Source organism: Notothenia rossii, assembly GCF_949606895.1.
Source record: "Notothenia rossii genome assembly, chromosome: 6".
Classification (NCBI taxonomy): domain Eukaryota; kingdom Metazoa; phylum Chordata; class Actinopteri; order Perciformes; family Nototheniidae; genus Notothenia; species Notothenia rossii.
In genome coordinates this window covers 808,068-823,786 of record NC_136909.1, presented here as the reverse complement: position 1 = coordinate 823,786, position 15,719 = coordinate 808,068, and the positions used below count along the sequence as shown (strand labels likewise).

General features: G+C 43.1%; 2 protein-coding genes across 2 annotated transcripts in view; one reads left to right on the top strand and one right to left on the bottom strand.

Moving 5' to 3' along the window:
• ccdc180 (coiled-coil domain containing 180) overlaps window positions 1-15,719 on the bottom strand; it is a 90,452-nt gene that overhangs the window by 45,236 nt on the left and 29,497 nt on the right. The window lies entirely within an intron of this gene.
• Window positions 2,673-15,049, top strand: LOC307044819 (uncharacterized protein). Its single transcript, XM_079690210.1, has 2 exons — window positions 2,673-2,911; window positions 12,075-15,049. The coding sequence occupies exons 1-2, from the start codon at window positions 2,725-2,727 to the stop codon at window positions 13,139-13,141; spliced, it is 1,254 nt and encodes a 417-aa protein (XP_079546336.1). The 5' UTR covers window positions 2,673-2,724; the 3' UTR covers window positions 13,142-15,049.

The window sequence follows — 15,719 nt, the reverse complement described above, 5'->3', positions numbered from 1 at the left end:
TCAGTCACCTTAATTCATGTAATAAAAACATCTCAGGTCAGTAACACTCAAAGCTAAATGTGCAATACCATGTTCAGCTATCTACTATTTATAATGTTATTGTTGTTACAACAGAAGAGGTTTTTCTTTAAATTGAAGTTGAATGCATCAATCTGGTACACAAATTAAGAGATTTATGGATACAGCTCTCAACACTCATATGAAACAGAACTGTATATATTTCAATAATCCAAAAGCCATTAGAATATGCTCACAACCAATAACAAATCATTGATAAACTCCTCTCTCCTTTCTTAAATTAGGCTATTTTTTACAATGTGTGTTGGAAGGATTTATGAAATGACTATGAATATTTGGGCTTAAATGAAATGCCATCTTTTAAACTCAGACATTTATCCCTAACATTATCCCTGACTTGGTCATACCATTTGAACAGAGATGCAGCCACCCCCAATTATTTCATATCATTTGCCCTTCACCTTAAATATCTCAAATAAAGCATTAGAAGACCAAAACCCTGTAAATAACCATTGCTCTTCACAATCCATGCTCCTTTTAGAACTGTCCCACATTAGGCAAATCACACTGTCCCACTTTGCCAAACATGTTTCCTAAAGTGGGACGATGGAACATTTGATTGAAAAAAAAAGATATAGAGTAGGCTATATTTACATCATATTATAATATGTTCTGATGAACAAACATATCATAAACACATCCTGATAAAAACTTGCAAGATTGTTTTATTTATACGAAATTTAAAACCTTAACATTACCTTTGTCAAAACACTATGCCATTGACCCTTGGGTGGTCTTCACGCAGGGTACTTCCTGTTTGAAGGTTTTTCCACCCTCATCTGTGATTGGACATTTGAGAAGTCATGTGATTTTGATCGCATGACATCACAGCTTGTGTTTACCCATAGTTTCATTGACTCTCATTTGTTTGCGAAAGACCTCCACCCATTTGAGCTTAGGTGTCCCACATTAGGGCGTGTCCCACATTAGGGCAACTCACCCTACAATTACATTTGTTGGGTATCCTTTTGTTGAACTGTGTGTTTAAAATTAATCGAAGCATCAGACAAAAAAAGCTCTTGAAAATAATATTATATTTTGATTTAGGTCAAAAGAACAAAAGGAGAGTCAGTGCCAGTGCATCACCAGCCATGAACCTCTCTGCAGAAGCTTATATATATATATATATATATATATATATATATATATATATATATATAAAACGGCAAGTCAAATCAAGCAATCTGATTGGTTCTTAGCCGTGATATACTGAGCGTATACCACGGGTAGAATTGTAAGTTACTTTTCACAACAAGTCAGTATCCCTCCGCGTCTGAGAAAAACAGTATACCGTTGGGCTGAAAAGCAAACTGCCTTTTCATACTGGAACAAGAAAGCAGCGGAGAAGTAACGGGGCAAAAAGCCTCCTTTTTACACAGCGGTCCAGACATAGACATCAAAGGGCAAAACATATTCAGTGTGCAGTTCCTTTGGCATTAGGGCAGGGATATCTAGATACTTTCCAAGGTTTGACATAATGAATTGTGCTAGTTTTAAAGCAAGCAACGATGTTTTCAAATCTGTAATCAAAGAGGTCCGCAAAAACACTATCGACCAATCAGATTGCTTGATTTCACTTGTCAGTTTTATAAATATATTTAAATTTCTTCCGTTACGAAACAAACTTACAAAGCATAAAATGGAAACATTTAAGATTAACTTCGACCTCCGGGGGGGGTCTTACTATGGAGGAGTGGATTGAGGAGTGCCTATCTCCAGAAAGAAAAAAAGCACCTAAACGACGGCATGCAGAGCTACGTGAAGAGCAGGTAGACCAACTGGAAAAGTAGCACCATTCAAAAGCTTTCTGATGCGGGTCTTGAAACAAAGCAGAGAAATGATGACCGTTAGTGGCCACAGGTGCGAAAGCTCTCTCCAGAGCTACTGGAAGCCCAATCTCGGGGACCGGAGAAGGTGGAGCAATATTCTCGCCACGCCAAGCAACAACCTAGATTAGAACAACCTCAACCTATACAAGTGACCACGTAAGCCATGCTACTGATGCTGGACAGTTTTTCAGTGGCTGCACAATAAACGGCAACATACACATTAATGTTAATAAACAGCCAAACAATGGATCAACGCTCTCTGTCTAATATGTTCGCCAGCTGTTAGTGTTGTTGCATAGCAACCACGTCGCACTATGTTTTGTGCAGAAGGCAACGGAGGGACTATTTTATTTTGAATATCATTATTTACTAATAAAAACTATTTAAATTAGAGTGTATATTTTTCTTTCATATTGCCACACTTGGTAACCGTTTTATAAAAGCAATAGCTCACTTCAGGCCGTGATATATGCTCATTATATCACAGCTAAGGGGCGTGGTTCGGCCCGACCGCAGCCTGGGTTGATAAAGAGAGTTTAGGTTTTATTTTATTACTCACTTCCCTTCTTCCTTGGAGCTCACTGTTTCCCATGATCTGTGCTCACACGCCAGCACAGCAGGGGGCGGTAATGTACCCCCCCCCCCCCCAATAAACAAGAAGAAGCGGAAGAGGAGGAACCACGTGGTGTCTCGTCGGGTTTAAGTGTGTGTGAGCTCCAGCTGATCGTCGTGTGTGTGAACTCTGATCATCGTGTGTGTGTGTGTGTGCGTGCGTGCGTGCCTGCGTGTGCTCTGATCGTCGTGTGTGTGTGTGAACATGAGTGCCGTGCTGCTCTCGCTGGTGAAGCAGCGCCTCTCTGCTGCTGCTGAGGACATCTTTGTTCTGTTTGAAAGAGCGATATCAGAGTACGAGGAGGAGCTGTCTCGATCCAGACAGGAGCTCGAGAGACACCGGAAGCTGCTGTCCGAGGTGCTCCAGCCTCAGCTCCGGGTCCACAGAGCAGGTCCGTCCCCCATCTCTCTCTCTGTCCTCTGCTGTTCACTTCCTACACTTTGGATTCATCACATTCTTCCAGGCCCGGACTGGCCATCGGGAGGACCGGGAGGTTTCCCGATGCCCAGTCCTGTTAAGTGGCCTGCTGGCCTGAGGATTTGTTGTTGTTGTTGTTGTTGTATGTATGTATTGTGTACGCAACGCTGCGCAAATGTGGGTCTGACTCTGCCTCACACAGGGGGACTGGCTATCTACATGATGTGGTCTGCCTCACAGGGGGACTGGCTATCTATATGATGTGGTCTGCCTCACAGGGGGACTGGCTGTCTACATGATGTGGTCTGCCTCACAGGGGCTGGCTGCATGGGCGCGGGAAGGGGGGTGCTGAGGGCGCTGCAGCACCCCCTAGCGGCAGGCAGGGGGTGCGGAGCTCCCCTGTCTGAATTATTATTTGACGGTTATTGCTGCTCCCGCTGTGCATAATCTGTGTAATATGTAGCCAATAAATTCCACATTGTTGGTAAAATAATATTTTGGCCTGCCCCAAATGTTTTTTCTGTAGCCCCGGACAATTCTACCTCAATAATATAATACATTAAGCGTGCTTTACGTGAACCTCATCAAGACACTAGAAAGGACGGCAGGACTGTAATTTCCCGTGTTCAGTGAATGCAACAGAGGCAAGACACCACACCAATCAGAGAGTTGCATGGAAATAAAAGTGTGCTTGTGTCATTCAAGCTCGCGGCTCTGTGTGTGTGCGGAAATAGCGCATTTACTGTGTGTGAGAGAGGGGGAGAGAGGGAGGGACCGGTGCCAGCAGCAGGGACCGTGTTGTTAGCATCTGGTTAGCTAGCTGCACTAACGGACATACGGAGCTGTTTGTTCCACAACAAGCTGGAGGAGAGCTCTCCTCTCAGACTGAGAGGCTCAGGTGAGCTAAAGGACTCTCTGAGTGTTTAGATAGTTCACTTTAGTCTAAGTTATCTCAGTGGGTCTCAAACGGTTTGGTCAAAAATTATTCAAAAGATTATTTCCGCGGCACACCTTCATATGATCATTATAGTTATAAAAAAAATAAGAGAATAAAGGAAAAACAGTTATGAAATACTATATGGCAGTAAAACAAGAATACAGTTTGAAAGGGGAGTGATTTGTAAAATATCCATAAAGAAAAAAACCATCTGCTTACAGTTGTGTTTCATCTGGGTGTTGAGAGATGTATCCATAGATGCCCCCGGACCCCCCAGAGGATCTGAGGTCCACCTCCACTAAAATGCGTTCACATGAATAGGTTCCTAAATAGATTTGCACATTTGTTAAAATAGCCCCTGTCCATATGTTTATTTGTGGGTAGTAGATTTAGACGATAGGGCTATCACTACGGGCTCAACGCTGTAAATATTCACAAATACATCCAGCTCCATGGCACCAAAGAGAACTGGTCGTGGCCTGGCTGGGTGTTTAATTCCCGGCCCGACTTATGGTCCCAGTCCGGGCCTGCTTTCTTCTTCTAGGTCTCTGTGATCCAGAAACCCCCAACACCTTTTAAAGTCTTCTTTCAAATATTCAGCAATCAGCATGCTGTCTTCTTCTTTATTTTACTCATCACTCACCTTTTAAACTATATCTTTGTTTTACTTTCTTACACTGGAATGATTTACCACCTGTTATTATTTATAGTGTTGTTTTTTTATTACTATAATAACATTAACACGGTGTGCCTTGGAAATATGTGTTTACTTTAATGTTGACCAAACCGTTTGAGACCCACTGAGCTCATTTAGACTAAAGTGAATTATCTAAACACTCAGAGAGTACTTTACTTCACCTGAGCTGTAGTTATCAGAGTCTCTCAGTCTGAGCTGTAGTTATCAGAGCCTCTCAGTCTGAGCTGTAGTTATCAGAGCCTCTCAGTCTGAGCTGTAGTTATCAGAGTCTCTCAGTCTGAGCTGTAGTTATCAGAGTCTCTCAGTCTGAGCTGTAGTTATCTCTCTCAGTCTGAGCTGTAGTTATCAGAGCCTCTCAGTCTGAGCTGTAGTTATCAGAGTCTCTCAGTCTGAGCTGTAGTTATCAGAGCCTCTCAGTCTGAGCTGTAGTTATCTCTCTCAGTCTGAGCTGTAGTTATCAGAGCCTCTCAGTCTGAGCTGTAGTTATCAGAGTCTCTCAGTCTGAGCTGTAGTTATCAGAGCCTCTCAGTCTGAGCTGTAGTTATCAGAGTCTCTCAGTCTGAGCTGTAGTTATCAGAGTCTCTCAGTCTGAGCTGTAGTTATCAGAGTCTCTCAGTCTGAGCTGTAGTTATCAGAGTCTCTTAGTCTGAGCTGTAGTTATCAGAGCCTCTCAGTCTGAGCTGTAGTTATCAGAGTCTCTCAGTCTGAGCTGTAGTTATCAGAGTCTCTCAGTCTGAGCTGTAGTTATCAGAGCCTCTCAGTCTGAGCTGTAGTTATCAGAGTCTCTCAGTCTGAGCTGTAGTTATCAGAGTCTCTCAGTCTGAGCTGTAGTTATCAGCCTCTCAGTCTGAGCTGTAGTTATCAGAGCCTCTCAGTCTGAGCTGTAGTTATCAGAGTCTCTCAGTCTGAGCTGTAGTTATCTCTCTCAGTCTGAGCTGTAGTTATCAGAGTCTCTCAGTCGTAGCTGTAGTTATCAGAGCCTCTCAGTCTGAGCTGTAGTTATCAGAGTCTCTCAGTCTGAGCTGTAGTTATCAGAGTCTCTCAGTCTGAGCTGTAGTTATCAGAGCCTCTCAGTCTGAGCTGTAGTTATCAGCCTCTCAGTCTGAGCTGTAGTTATCAGAGTCTCTCAGTCTGAGCTGTAGTTATCAGAGCCTCTCAGTCTGAGCTGTAGTTATCAGAGTCTCTCAGTCTGAGCTGTAGTTATCAGAGTCTCTCAGTCTGAGCTGTAGTTATCAGCCTCTCAGTCTGAGCTGTAGTTATCAGAGTCTCTCAGTCTGAGCTGTAGTTATCAGAGCCTCTCAGTCTGAGCTGTAGTTATCAGAGTCTCTCAGTCGGAGCTGTAGTTATCAGTCTCTCAGTCTGAGCTGTAGTTATCAGAGTCTCTCAGTCTGAGCTGTAGTTATCAGAGCCTCTCAGTCTGAGCTGTAGTTATCAGAGCCTCTCAGTCTGAGCTGTAGTTATCAGAGTCTCTCAGTCTGAGCTGTAGTTATCAGAGTCTCTCAGTCTGAGCTGTAGTTATCTCTCTCAGTCTGAGCTGTAGTTATCAGAGCCTCTCAGTCTGAGCTGTAGTTATCAGAGTCTCTCAGTCTGAGCTGTAGTTATCAGAGCCTCTCAGTCTGAGCTGTAGTTATCAGAGCCTCTCAGTCTGAGCTGTAGTTATCAGAGTCTCTCAGTCTGAGCTGTAGTTATCAGAGCCTCTCAGTCTGAGCTGTAGTTATCAGAGTCTCTCAGTCTGAGCTGTAGTTATCTCTCTCAGTCTGAGCTGTAGTTATCTCTCAGTCTGAGCTGTAGTTATCAGAGCCTCTCAGTCTGAGCTGTAGTTATCAGAGCCTCTCAGTCTGAGCTGTAGTTATCAGAGTCTCTCAGTCTGAGCTGTAGTTATCAGAGTCTCTCAGTCTGAGCTGTAGTTATCAGAGTCTCTCAGTCTGAGCTGTAGTTATCTCTCTCTGTCTGAGCTGTAGTTATCAGAGTCTCTCAGTCTGAGCTGTAGTTATCAGAGCCTCTCAGTCTGAGCTGTAGTTATCAGAGCCTCTCAGTCTGAGCTGTAGTTATCAGAGTCTCTCAGTCTGAGCTGTAGTTATCAGAGTCTCTCAGTCTGAGCTGTAGTTATCTCTCTCTGTCTGAGCTGTAGTTATCAGAGTCTCTCAGTCTGAGCTGTAGTTATCAGAGCCTCTCAGTCTGAGCTGTAGTTATCAGAGTCTCTCAGTCTGAGCTGTAGTTATCAGAGTCTCTCAGTCTGAGCTGTAGTTATCTCTCTCAGTCTGAGCTGTAGTTATCAGAGTCTCTCAGTCTGAGCTGTAGTTATCAGAGTCTCTCAGTCTGAGCTGTAGTTATCAGAGTCTCTCAGTCTGAGCTGTAGTTATCAGAGCCTCTCAGTCTGAGCTGTAGTTATCTCTCTCAGTCTGAGCTGTAGTTATCAGAGCCTCTCAGTCTGAGCTGTAGTTATCAGAGCCTCTCAGTCTGAGCTGTAGTTATCTCTCTCAGTCTGAGCTGTAGTTATCAGAGCCTCTCAGTCTGAGCTGTAGTTATCAGAGCCTCTCAGTCTGAGCTGTAGTTATCAGAGCCTCTCAGTCTGAGCTGTAGTTATCAGAGTCTCTCAGTCTGAGCTGTAGTTATCAGAGTCTCTCAGTCTGAGCTGTAGTTATCAGAGCCTCTCAGTCTGAGCTGTAGTTATCAGAGTCTCTCAGTCTGAGCTGTAGTTATCAGAGTCTCTCAGTCTGAGCTGTAGTTATCAGAGTCTCTCAGTCTGAGCTGTAGTTATCAGTCTCTCAGTCTGAGCTGTAGTTATCAGAGTCTCTCAGTCTGAGCTGTAGTTATCAGAGTCTCTCAGTCTGAGCTGTAGTTATCAGAGTCTCTCAGTCTGAGCTGTAGTTATCTCTCTGTCTGAGCTGTAGTTATCAGAGCCTCTGAGTCTGAGCTGTAGTTATCAGAGCCTCTGAGTCTGAGCTGTAGTTATCAGAGCCTCTCAGTCTGAGCTGTAGTTATCAGAGCCTCTCAGTCTGAGCTGTAGTTATCAGAGCCTCTCAGTCTGAGCTGTAGTTATCAGAGTCTCTCAGTCTGAGCTGTAGTTATCAGAGTCTCTCGGTCTGAGCTGTAGTTATCTCTCTCAGTCTGAGCTGTAGTTATCAGAGCCTCTCAGTCTGAGCTGTAGTTATCAGAGTCTCTCAGTCTGAGCTGTAGTTATCAGAGTCTCTCAGTCTGAGCTGTAGTTATCTCTCTCAGTCTGAGCTGTAGTTATCAGAGTCTCTCAGTCTGAGCTGTAGTTATCAGAGTCTCTCAGTCTGAGCTGTAGTTATCTCTCTCAGTCTGAGCTGTAGTTATCAGAGCCTCTCAGTCTGAGCTGTAGTTATCTCTCTCAGTCTGAGCTGTAGTTATCTCTCTCAGTCTGAGCTGTAGTTATCAGAGTCTCTCAGTCTGAGCTGTAGTTATCAGAGTCTCTCAGTCTGAGCTGTAGTTATCAGAGCCTCTCAGTCTGAGCTGTAGTTATCTCTCTCAGTCTGAGCTGTAGTTATCAGAGTCTCTCAGTCTGAGCTGTAGTTATCAGAGTCTCTCAGTCTGAGCTGTAGTTATCAGAGTCTCTCAGTCTGAGCTGTAGTTATCAGAGCCTCTCAGTCTGAGCTGTAGTTATCAGAGTCTCTCAGTCTGAGCTGTAGTTATCAGAGCCTCTCAGTCTGAGCTGTAGTAATCAGAGTCTCTCAGTCTGAGCTGTAGTTATCTCTCTCAGTCTGAGCTGTAGTTATCAGAGCCTCTCAGTCTGAGCTGTAGTTATCAGAGTCTCTCAGTCTGAGCTGTAGTTATCAGAGTCTCTCAGTCTGAGCTGTAGTTATCAGAGTCTCTCAGTCTGAGCTGTAGTTATCTCTCTCAGTCTGAGCTGTAGTTATCAGAGCCTCTCAGTCTGAGCTGTAGTTATCAGAGCCTCTCAGTCTGAGCTGTAGTTATCAGAGTCTCTCAGTCTGAGCTGTAGTTATCAGAGTCTCTCAGTCTGAGCTGTAGTTATCAGAGTCTCTCAGTCTGAGCTGTAGTTATCAGAGCCTCTCAGTCTGAGCTGTAGTTATCAGAGCCTCTCAGTCTGAGCTGTAGTTATCAGAGTCTCTCAGTCTGAGCTGTAGTTATCAGAGTCTCTCAATCTGAGCTGTAGTTATCAGAGCCTCTCAGTCTGAGCTGTAGTTATCAGAGTCTCTCAGTCTGAGCTGTAGTTATCAGAGTCTCTCAGTCTGAGCTGTAGTTATTAGAGCCTCTCAGTCTGAGCTGTAGTTATCAGTCTCTCAGTCTGAGCTGTAGTTATCAGAGCCTCTCAGTCTGAGCTGTAGTTATCAGAGCCTCTCAGTCTGAGCTGTAGTTATCAGAGCCTCTCAGTCTGAGCTGTAGTTATCAGAGTCTCTCAGTCTGAGCTGTAGTTATCAGAGTCTCTCAGTCTGAGCTGTAGTTATCAGAGTCTCTCAGTCTGAGCTGTAGTTATCTCTCTCAGTCTGAGCTGTAGTTATCAGAGCCTCTCAGTCTGAGCTGTAGTTATCAGAGCCTCTCAGTCTGAGCTGTAGTTATCAGAGTCTCTCAGTCTGAGCTGTAGTTATCAGAGTCTCTCAGTCTGAGCTGTAGTTATCAGAGCCTCTCAGTCTGAGCTGTAGTTATCAGAGTCTCTCAGTCTGAGCTGTAGTTATCAGAGTCTCTCAGTCTGAGCTGTAGTTATCAGAGTCTCTCAGTCTGAGCTGTAGTTATCAGTCTCTCAGTCTGAGCTGTAGTTATCAGAGTCTCTCAGTCTGAGCTGTAGTTATCAGAGTCTCTCAGTCTGAGCTGTAGTTATCTCTCTCAGTCTGAGCTGTAGTTATCAGAGTCTCTCAGTCTGAGCTGTAGTTATCAGAGTCTCTCAGTCTGAGCTGTAGTTATCAGAGTCTCTCAGTCTGAGCTGTAGTTATCAGAGTCTCTCAGTCTGAGCTGTAGTTATCAGAGTCTCTCAGTCTGAGCTGTAGTTATCAGAGTCTCTCAGTCTGAGCTGTAGTTATCAGAGTCTCTCAGTCTGAGCTGTAGTTATCTCTCTCAGTCTGAGCTGTAGTTATCAGAGTCTCTCAGTCTGAGCTGTAGTTATCAGAGTCTCTCAGTCTGAGCTGTAGTTATCTCTCTCAGTCTGAGCTGTAGTTATCAGAGTCTCTCAGTCTGAGCTGTAGTTATCAGAGTCTCTCAGTCTGAGCTGTAGTTATCTCTCTCAGTCTGAGCTGTAGTTATCAGAGTCTCTCAGTCTGAGCTGTAGTTATCAGAGTCTCAGTCTGAGCTGTAGTTATCAGAGTCTCAGTCTGAGCTGTAGTTATCAGAGTCTCAGTCTGAGCTGTAGTTATCAGAGTCTCTCAGTCTGAGCTGTAGTTATCAGAGTCTCTCAGTCTGAGCTGTAGTTATCTCTCTCAGTCTGAGCTGTAGTTATCAGAGCCTCTCAGTCTGAGCTGTAGTTATCAGAGTCTCTCAGTCTGAGCTGTAGTTATCAGAGTCTCAGTCTGAGCTGTAGTTATCAGAGTCTCTCAGTCTGAGCTGTAGTTATCAGAGTCTCTCAGTCTGAGCTGTAGTTATCTCTCTCAGTCTGAGCTGTAGTTATCAGAGCCTCTCAGTCTGAGCTGTAGTTATCAGAGCCTCTCAGTCTGAGCTGTAGTTATCAGAGCCTCTCAGTCTGAGCTGTAGTTATCAGTCTCTCAGTCTGAGCTGTAGTTATCAGAGCCTCTCAGTCTGAGCTGTAGTTATCAGAGTCTCTCAGTCTGAGCTGTAGTTATCAGTCTCTCAGTCTGAGCTGTAGTTATCAGAGCCTCTCAGTCTGAGCTGTAGTTATCAGAGTCTCTCAGTCTGAGCTGTAGTTATCAGAGCCTCTCAGTCTGAGCTGTAGTTATCAGAGCCTCTCAGTCTGAGCTGTAGTTATCAGAGTCTCTCAGTCTGAGCTGTAGTTATCAGAGTCTCTCAGTCTGAGCTGTAGTTATCAGAGCCTCTCAGTCTGAGCTGTAGTTATCAGAGCCTCTCAGTCTGAGCTGTAGTTATCAGAGCCTCTCAGTCTGAGCTGTAGTTATCTCTCTCAGTCTGAGCTGTAGTTATCTCTCTCAGTCTGAGCTGTAGTTATCAGAGTCTCTCAGTCTGAGCTGTAGTTATCAGAGTCTCTCAGTCTGAGCTGTAGTTATCAGAGTCTCTCAGTCTGAGCTGTAGTTATCAGAGCCTCTCAGTCTGAGCTGCAGTTATCAGAGTCTCTCAGTCTGAGCTGTAGTTATCTCTCTCAGTCTGAGCTGTAGTTATCAGAGCCTCTCAGTCTGAGCTGTAGTTATCAGAGTCTCTCAGTCTGAGCTGTAGTTATCAGAGCCTCTCAGTCTGAGCTGTAGTTATCAGAGTCTCTCAGTCTGAGCTGTAGTTATCAGAGTCTCTCAGTCTGAGCTGTAGTTATCAGAGCCTCTCAGTCTGAGCTGTAGTTATCTCTCTCAGTCTGAGCTGTAGTTATCAGAGCCTCTCAGTCTGAGCTGTAGTTATCAGAGCCTCTCAGTCTGAGCTGTAGTTATCAGAGCCTCTCAGTCTGAGCTGTAGTTATCAGAGTCTCTCAGTCTGAGCTGTAGTTATCAGAGTCTCTCAGTCTGAGCTGTAGTTATCAGAGTCTCTCAGTCTGAGCTGTATCTCTCTCAGTCTGAGCTGTAGTTATCAGAGCCTCTCAGTCTGAGCTGTAGTTATCAGAGCCTCTCAGTCTGAGCTGTAGTTATCAGAGTCTCTCAGTCTGAGCTGTAGTTATCAGAGCTTCTCAGTCTGAGCTGTAGTTATCAGAGCCTCTCAGTCTGAGCTGTAGTTATCAGAGCCTCTCAGTCTGAGCTGTAGTTATCAGAGCCTCTCAGTCTGAGCTGTAGTTATCAGAGTCTCTCAGTCTGAGCTGTAGTTATCAGAGTCTCTCAGTCTGAGCTGTAGTTATCAGAGTCTCTCAGTCTGAGCTGTAGTTATCAGAGCCTCTCAGTCTGAGCTGTAGTTATCAGAGTCTCTCAGTCTGAGCTGTAGTTATCAGAGCCTCTCAGTCTGAGCTGTAGTTATCAGAGCCTCTCAGTCTGAGCTGTAGTTATCAGAGTCTCTCAGTCTGAGCTGTAGTTATCAGAGCCTCTCAGTCTGAGCTGTAGTTATCAGAGTCTCTCAGTCTGAGCAACAGACATAATAACCGAAAGACTTCCTTTATGAGAACAAAACACTGAGGAAACATTTAACTGCACTATCAATACTTCTACTTTAGAGGTCGAAGTACATTTTTCTGATAAAACTTGCATACTTTTACTTAAATAAGGTCTGAATGCAGGACTTTAACTACTAGAGGAGCATTTCCATCCTATAGAGTAGCTGTGATTGGTCCCCAAAATAATTGATAGTTTAAAATCTGGCTGAACTGGAAGAGGTATGCAAGTATATAAACGAAGGCATTGATTAGGGCTGCAGAACTAATCAACTTGTAAAGTTGATTAGATTTTAAAATTCTAACACAGTTTTTCTGACTGTGCTTCCTGTTTCCTGCAGACGGCCAGCTGGTGGTTAAAGAAGAGGTTCCCCCTGAGCAGCAGGAGTGGAGCTCCAGTCTGGACCAGGAGGACCCAGAGCCCACCCCACACATTAAAGAGGAACAGGAGGAACTCTGGATCAGTCAGGAGGGAGAGCAGCTTCAAGGGCTGGAGGAGGCTGATATCACCAAGTCCACATTCACTCCTGTCCCTTTGAAGAGTGAAGATGATGAAGAGAAACCTCAGTCCTCTCAGCTTTATCAAAGACAAACTGAACACATGGAAACAGAAGCTGATGGAGATGACTGTGGAGGACCAGAACTAGCCAGGAGCTCAGATCCAGAGAGCAGTTTACAACCAGAGACTGAGGACAACCCTGGAGACTCTTCTGAACCAGAGACTGAGGACAACCCTGGAGACTCTTCTGAAGACACTGAAGACAGTGCTCGTTGGAGGGAGACCGGAGAACCTCAGTCAGGTTCAAACTCTCAGGAAAATAATCAAAACCCTGTCAGCGATTCAAGGTGTAGTGCTGGAGAGAAGCGCTATAGATGCTCTCAGTGTGGGAAAATTGTTTCCCGCAAGTCAAGTCTGAATATACACATGAGAATCCACACAGGAGAGAAACCATACAGCTGCTCAGTCTGTATGAAATCTTTTACAAGGAGATCTAGTTTAAAGTACCACATGGCAGTTCATACTGGAGAGAAACCATTCAGCTGTTCAGTCTGTGAGAAATGTTTTACAGCGAGATCTAGTTTAAAGACCCACATGAGAGTTCATACAGGAGAGAAACCATACAGCTGCTCAGTCTGTAAGAAATATTTTAAATGTACTGGACATTTAGATTCACACATTAAAACCCATACAGGAGACAAACCATACAGCTGTTCAGTCTGTAAGAAATATTTTACACTAAAGGGACATTTAACAATTCACATGAGAGTTCATACAGGAGAGAAACCATATGGCTGCTCAGTCTGTGAGAAATCGTTTACACAGGTTAACAGTTTAACTAAACACATGAGACTCCATACAGGAGAGAAACCAGACAGTAACTCAGTTGTAAAAAAACATTTACAATGAGATGTAGATTAACCTGTTCATGAAACTGTCTCAGGGCTTTTTAAAATGTAATAAACTATGAATTTGTCATACTCACTTAACGGGAAGAAACTCAGCTAACTGAGGATATAAACCATTTCTAGCAAAACAAAACACAAGTCTCACAAGAAGCGTCTAAATGAGCCCTGAGCGATAAAAGTCTGACGCAGTTAGCACAAAACTCTAGGTATAAATACTTTATTACTTATCGGATCTGCACAAACAAGCTTTGCTAGCAAGCTGATATTCCACAGATTCCATACCTATAAGTATCATCACTGAGCGATCAGAACTCGCGAAAGGGGAAGCAAAACGAGACAACACACCACAGAGCTTTAGGTAGCCAAACACGGAGATATGCTCACCTTTAGCTGTTATTCTGATCTAAAGTTGTGTTCAATGGTATTAAAACGAGAAAAACGCGGCTGAAGGTTAATCCAATGTATCTGTCACTTTGATTTTTTTTTGATAATCCATAATTAAATTTTTATGTCAAAAACGGACTTTTCATATTAGCTGCTAATGATAGCTTCCAGAGTGTATGACAGCTTCCTGTTTTGGGTATTCTGGCTACGCGTCACTCTCACTCCTTATTTGGTAACGCGTGTGTATGTGGAACCTCCTTCGATTCCATTGGATCTAGCGGTTTAAAGGAGATGTCAATCATCAAAATCGACCAAGGGGGGTCAGAGATATGTCAAATCAACCCAAATGACCCCAGATATGGGTTTCTTTTGCTAAATCTCTCTTAAAGGTTACATTTCTCTTGTTTTGCAGCAATTTTGATACAGGGTACTTATTATGTGTTGTACATTGGATTCCTAAAGAAGGTGGTCTTCACTATAAGTAATGTTTTATTTTTGGACGGACACAATAATTAACATTGTTTTACTATGTTCAATCTGAATTTACTTTGAAATAAAAACATCTATATTGATTCTGACTTTTTTACATCCAACTCACAGGTTTATCATTACTTTGAGAAAAAATATTATTAATTTAACCCTTTTAGAAGGGAAGATATGAGGTTAGATAAGGTGCATAGTGAGGGGCTCCCTGGGGACATTCCACAAGATGTGGAACCCCTTCTACAGGTACATACGGGAGCTGGACATGCCGGATGTCTCTGTACAATAGGGTGGTCGACCTGCTGTGTTAAAAAGTGCTATGTTTTTATTTGGTGTTTTTGGTATTTTTGTTCCTTTTATACACATTGTTTGATTTGTACTTTTTCATTACGTTATTAATAATGGACTTAGACTCACAGCCTTTAGTTTTTGATTTGCTGTTTTATTTGTCCTATCTCAGTCCTTTTTTGTTAAAAAAAATAATGTTATTCTTACTGTGATCTGTGCATCAAAGCCTTATATACCTTCTTTCTCTGTCCCATAGAGCTCCATTGTTTTCAAAATCTAAATATAATAGACTTTGAAGTACATTTGCTTGTGTATCTGTTAACATGTATATTTTTTCTATCTTTTGAATCTATTTTTCTCACGTACAAATGTTTAATGTGTAATACATATTGCATTTGCGCTGTAAATTGAATATATATCAATAAAGCAAAGCCTTACTAAAAACGACAAAAAAGAAGTGAAGATATGGTCATTTGTTCAGGGAATGTCATTTTCGAGCCTGAGACCTGAAAAACAGGCTCGGGGCTTAACAGGTTAAAGAAACACATGAGGACGCACATAACCAATAAGCCGCAGTGTTTCAGACTGAAGATGGATGACCGAGCTACATCTGATGAGACACATGATGAGGCCGAAGTGACTGATGATCGGAAAGATTCTCTCAGTCAGTTTTAAAATCTCTAAACAGTAACAAAGGTCCTGTCAGTGCTATAAGACGCATCACTAGCAAGCTACCAGTCAGAGCACCGGGGGAGGGGAGACCTGGTCATTATACATTTGGGAAACAGGTGGTGGTGGAGTGCGCAACCGGCCTATGGTTTTTTATCATCGGGTAAGAACAGACAAGAAAGTATTGTGCTTGTATATTGTGCCAGCAAGATAATAAATTGCACAAAAATGACTTTTGCTCTGACCTTTATTTTGACCCATGCGTAAGATTTGCTGACGGGCACCTCACTTTGCTTTGAGTTATATTTCATTCTTATATTTTTTGGGATTTTGGCCGCTTCAATAACACTTCCCTGTGTTATCGATAAGTTCCTATCTTCATTTACTACTGTTTACACCTTATTCTAGCAGAGTGGCTTCGTCCTCTCAGAGCGTAATGTAGATTTCATATTTTGGTTCATGTTCAGTATATCAGAACTGACCGGGCCATATTTCTATGTTAATGATAGAGCTCATGTTGCTTCACTTGAGACTTTCTTTAGTTTGATGTAATCCCAACCTCACTTTGGACATGAAAAAGCAACGGGTGAGTTCTTATTGGTAAGTTGTTATAACAAGCTAATGTGAGTCTACATATAATGCTTTAGAGGAACTGTTGTTAATAAAGTGAACTGTTGTTGCCAGTATTAAACTGTGAACATCCCTGGAGGTTTAGGGGATAGGAAACACTCACATTTAAAACATATAATTAATAA

Coding starts and splice junctions, on each gene's coding strand:
- LOC307044819 (XM_079690210.1), top strand. CDS start 2,725: ATGAGTGCCGTGCTGCTCTCGCTGGTGAAGCAGCGCCTCTCTGCTGCT. Junction 2,912..12,074: donor GCTCCGGGTCCACAGAGCAG/GTCCGTCCCCCA, acceptor TGTTTCCTGCAG/ACGGCCAGCTGGTGGTTAAA.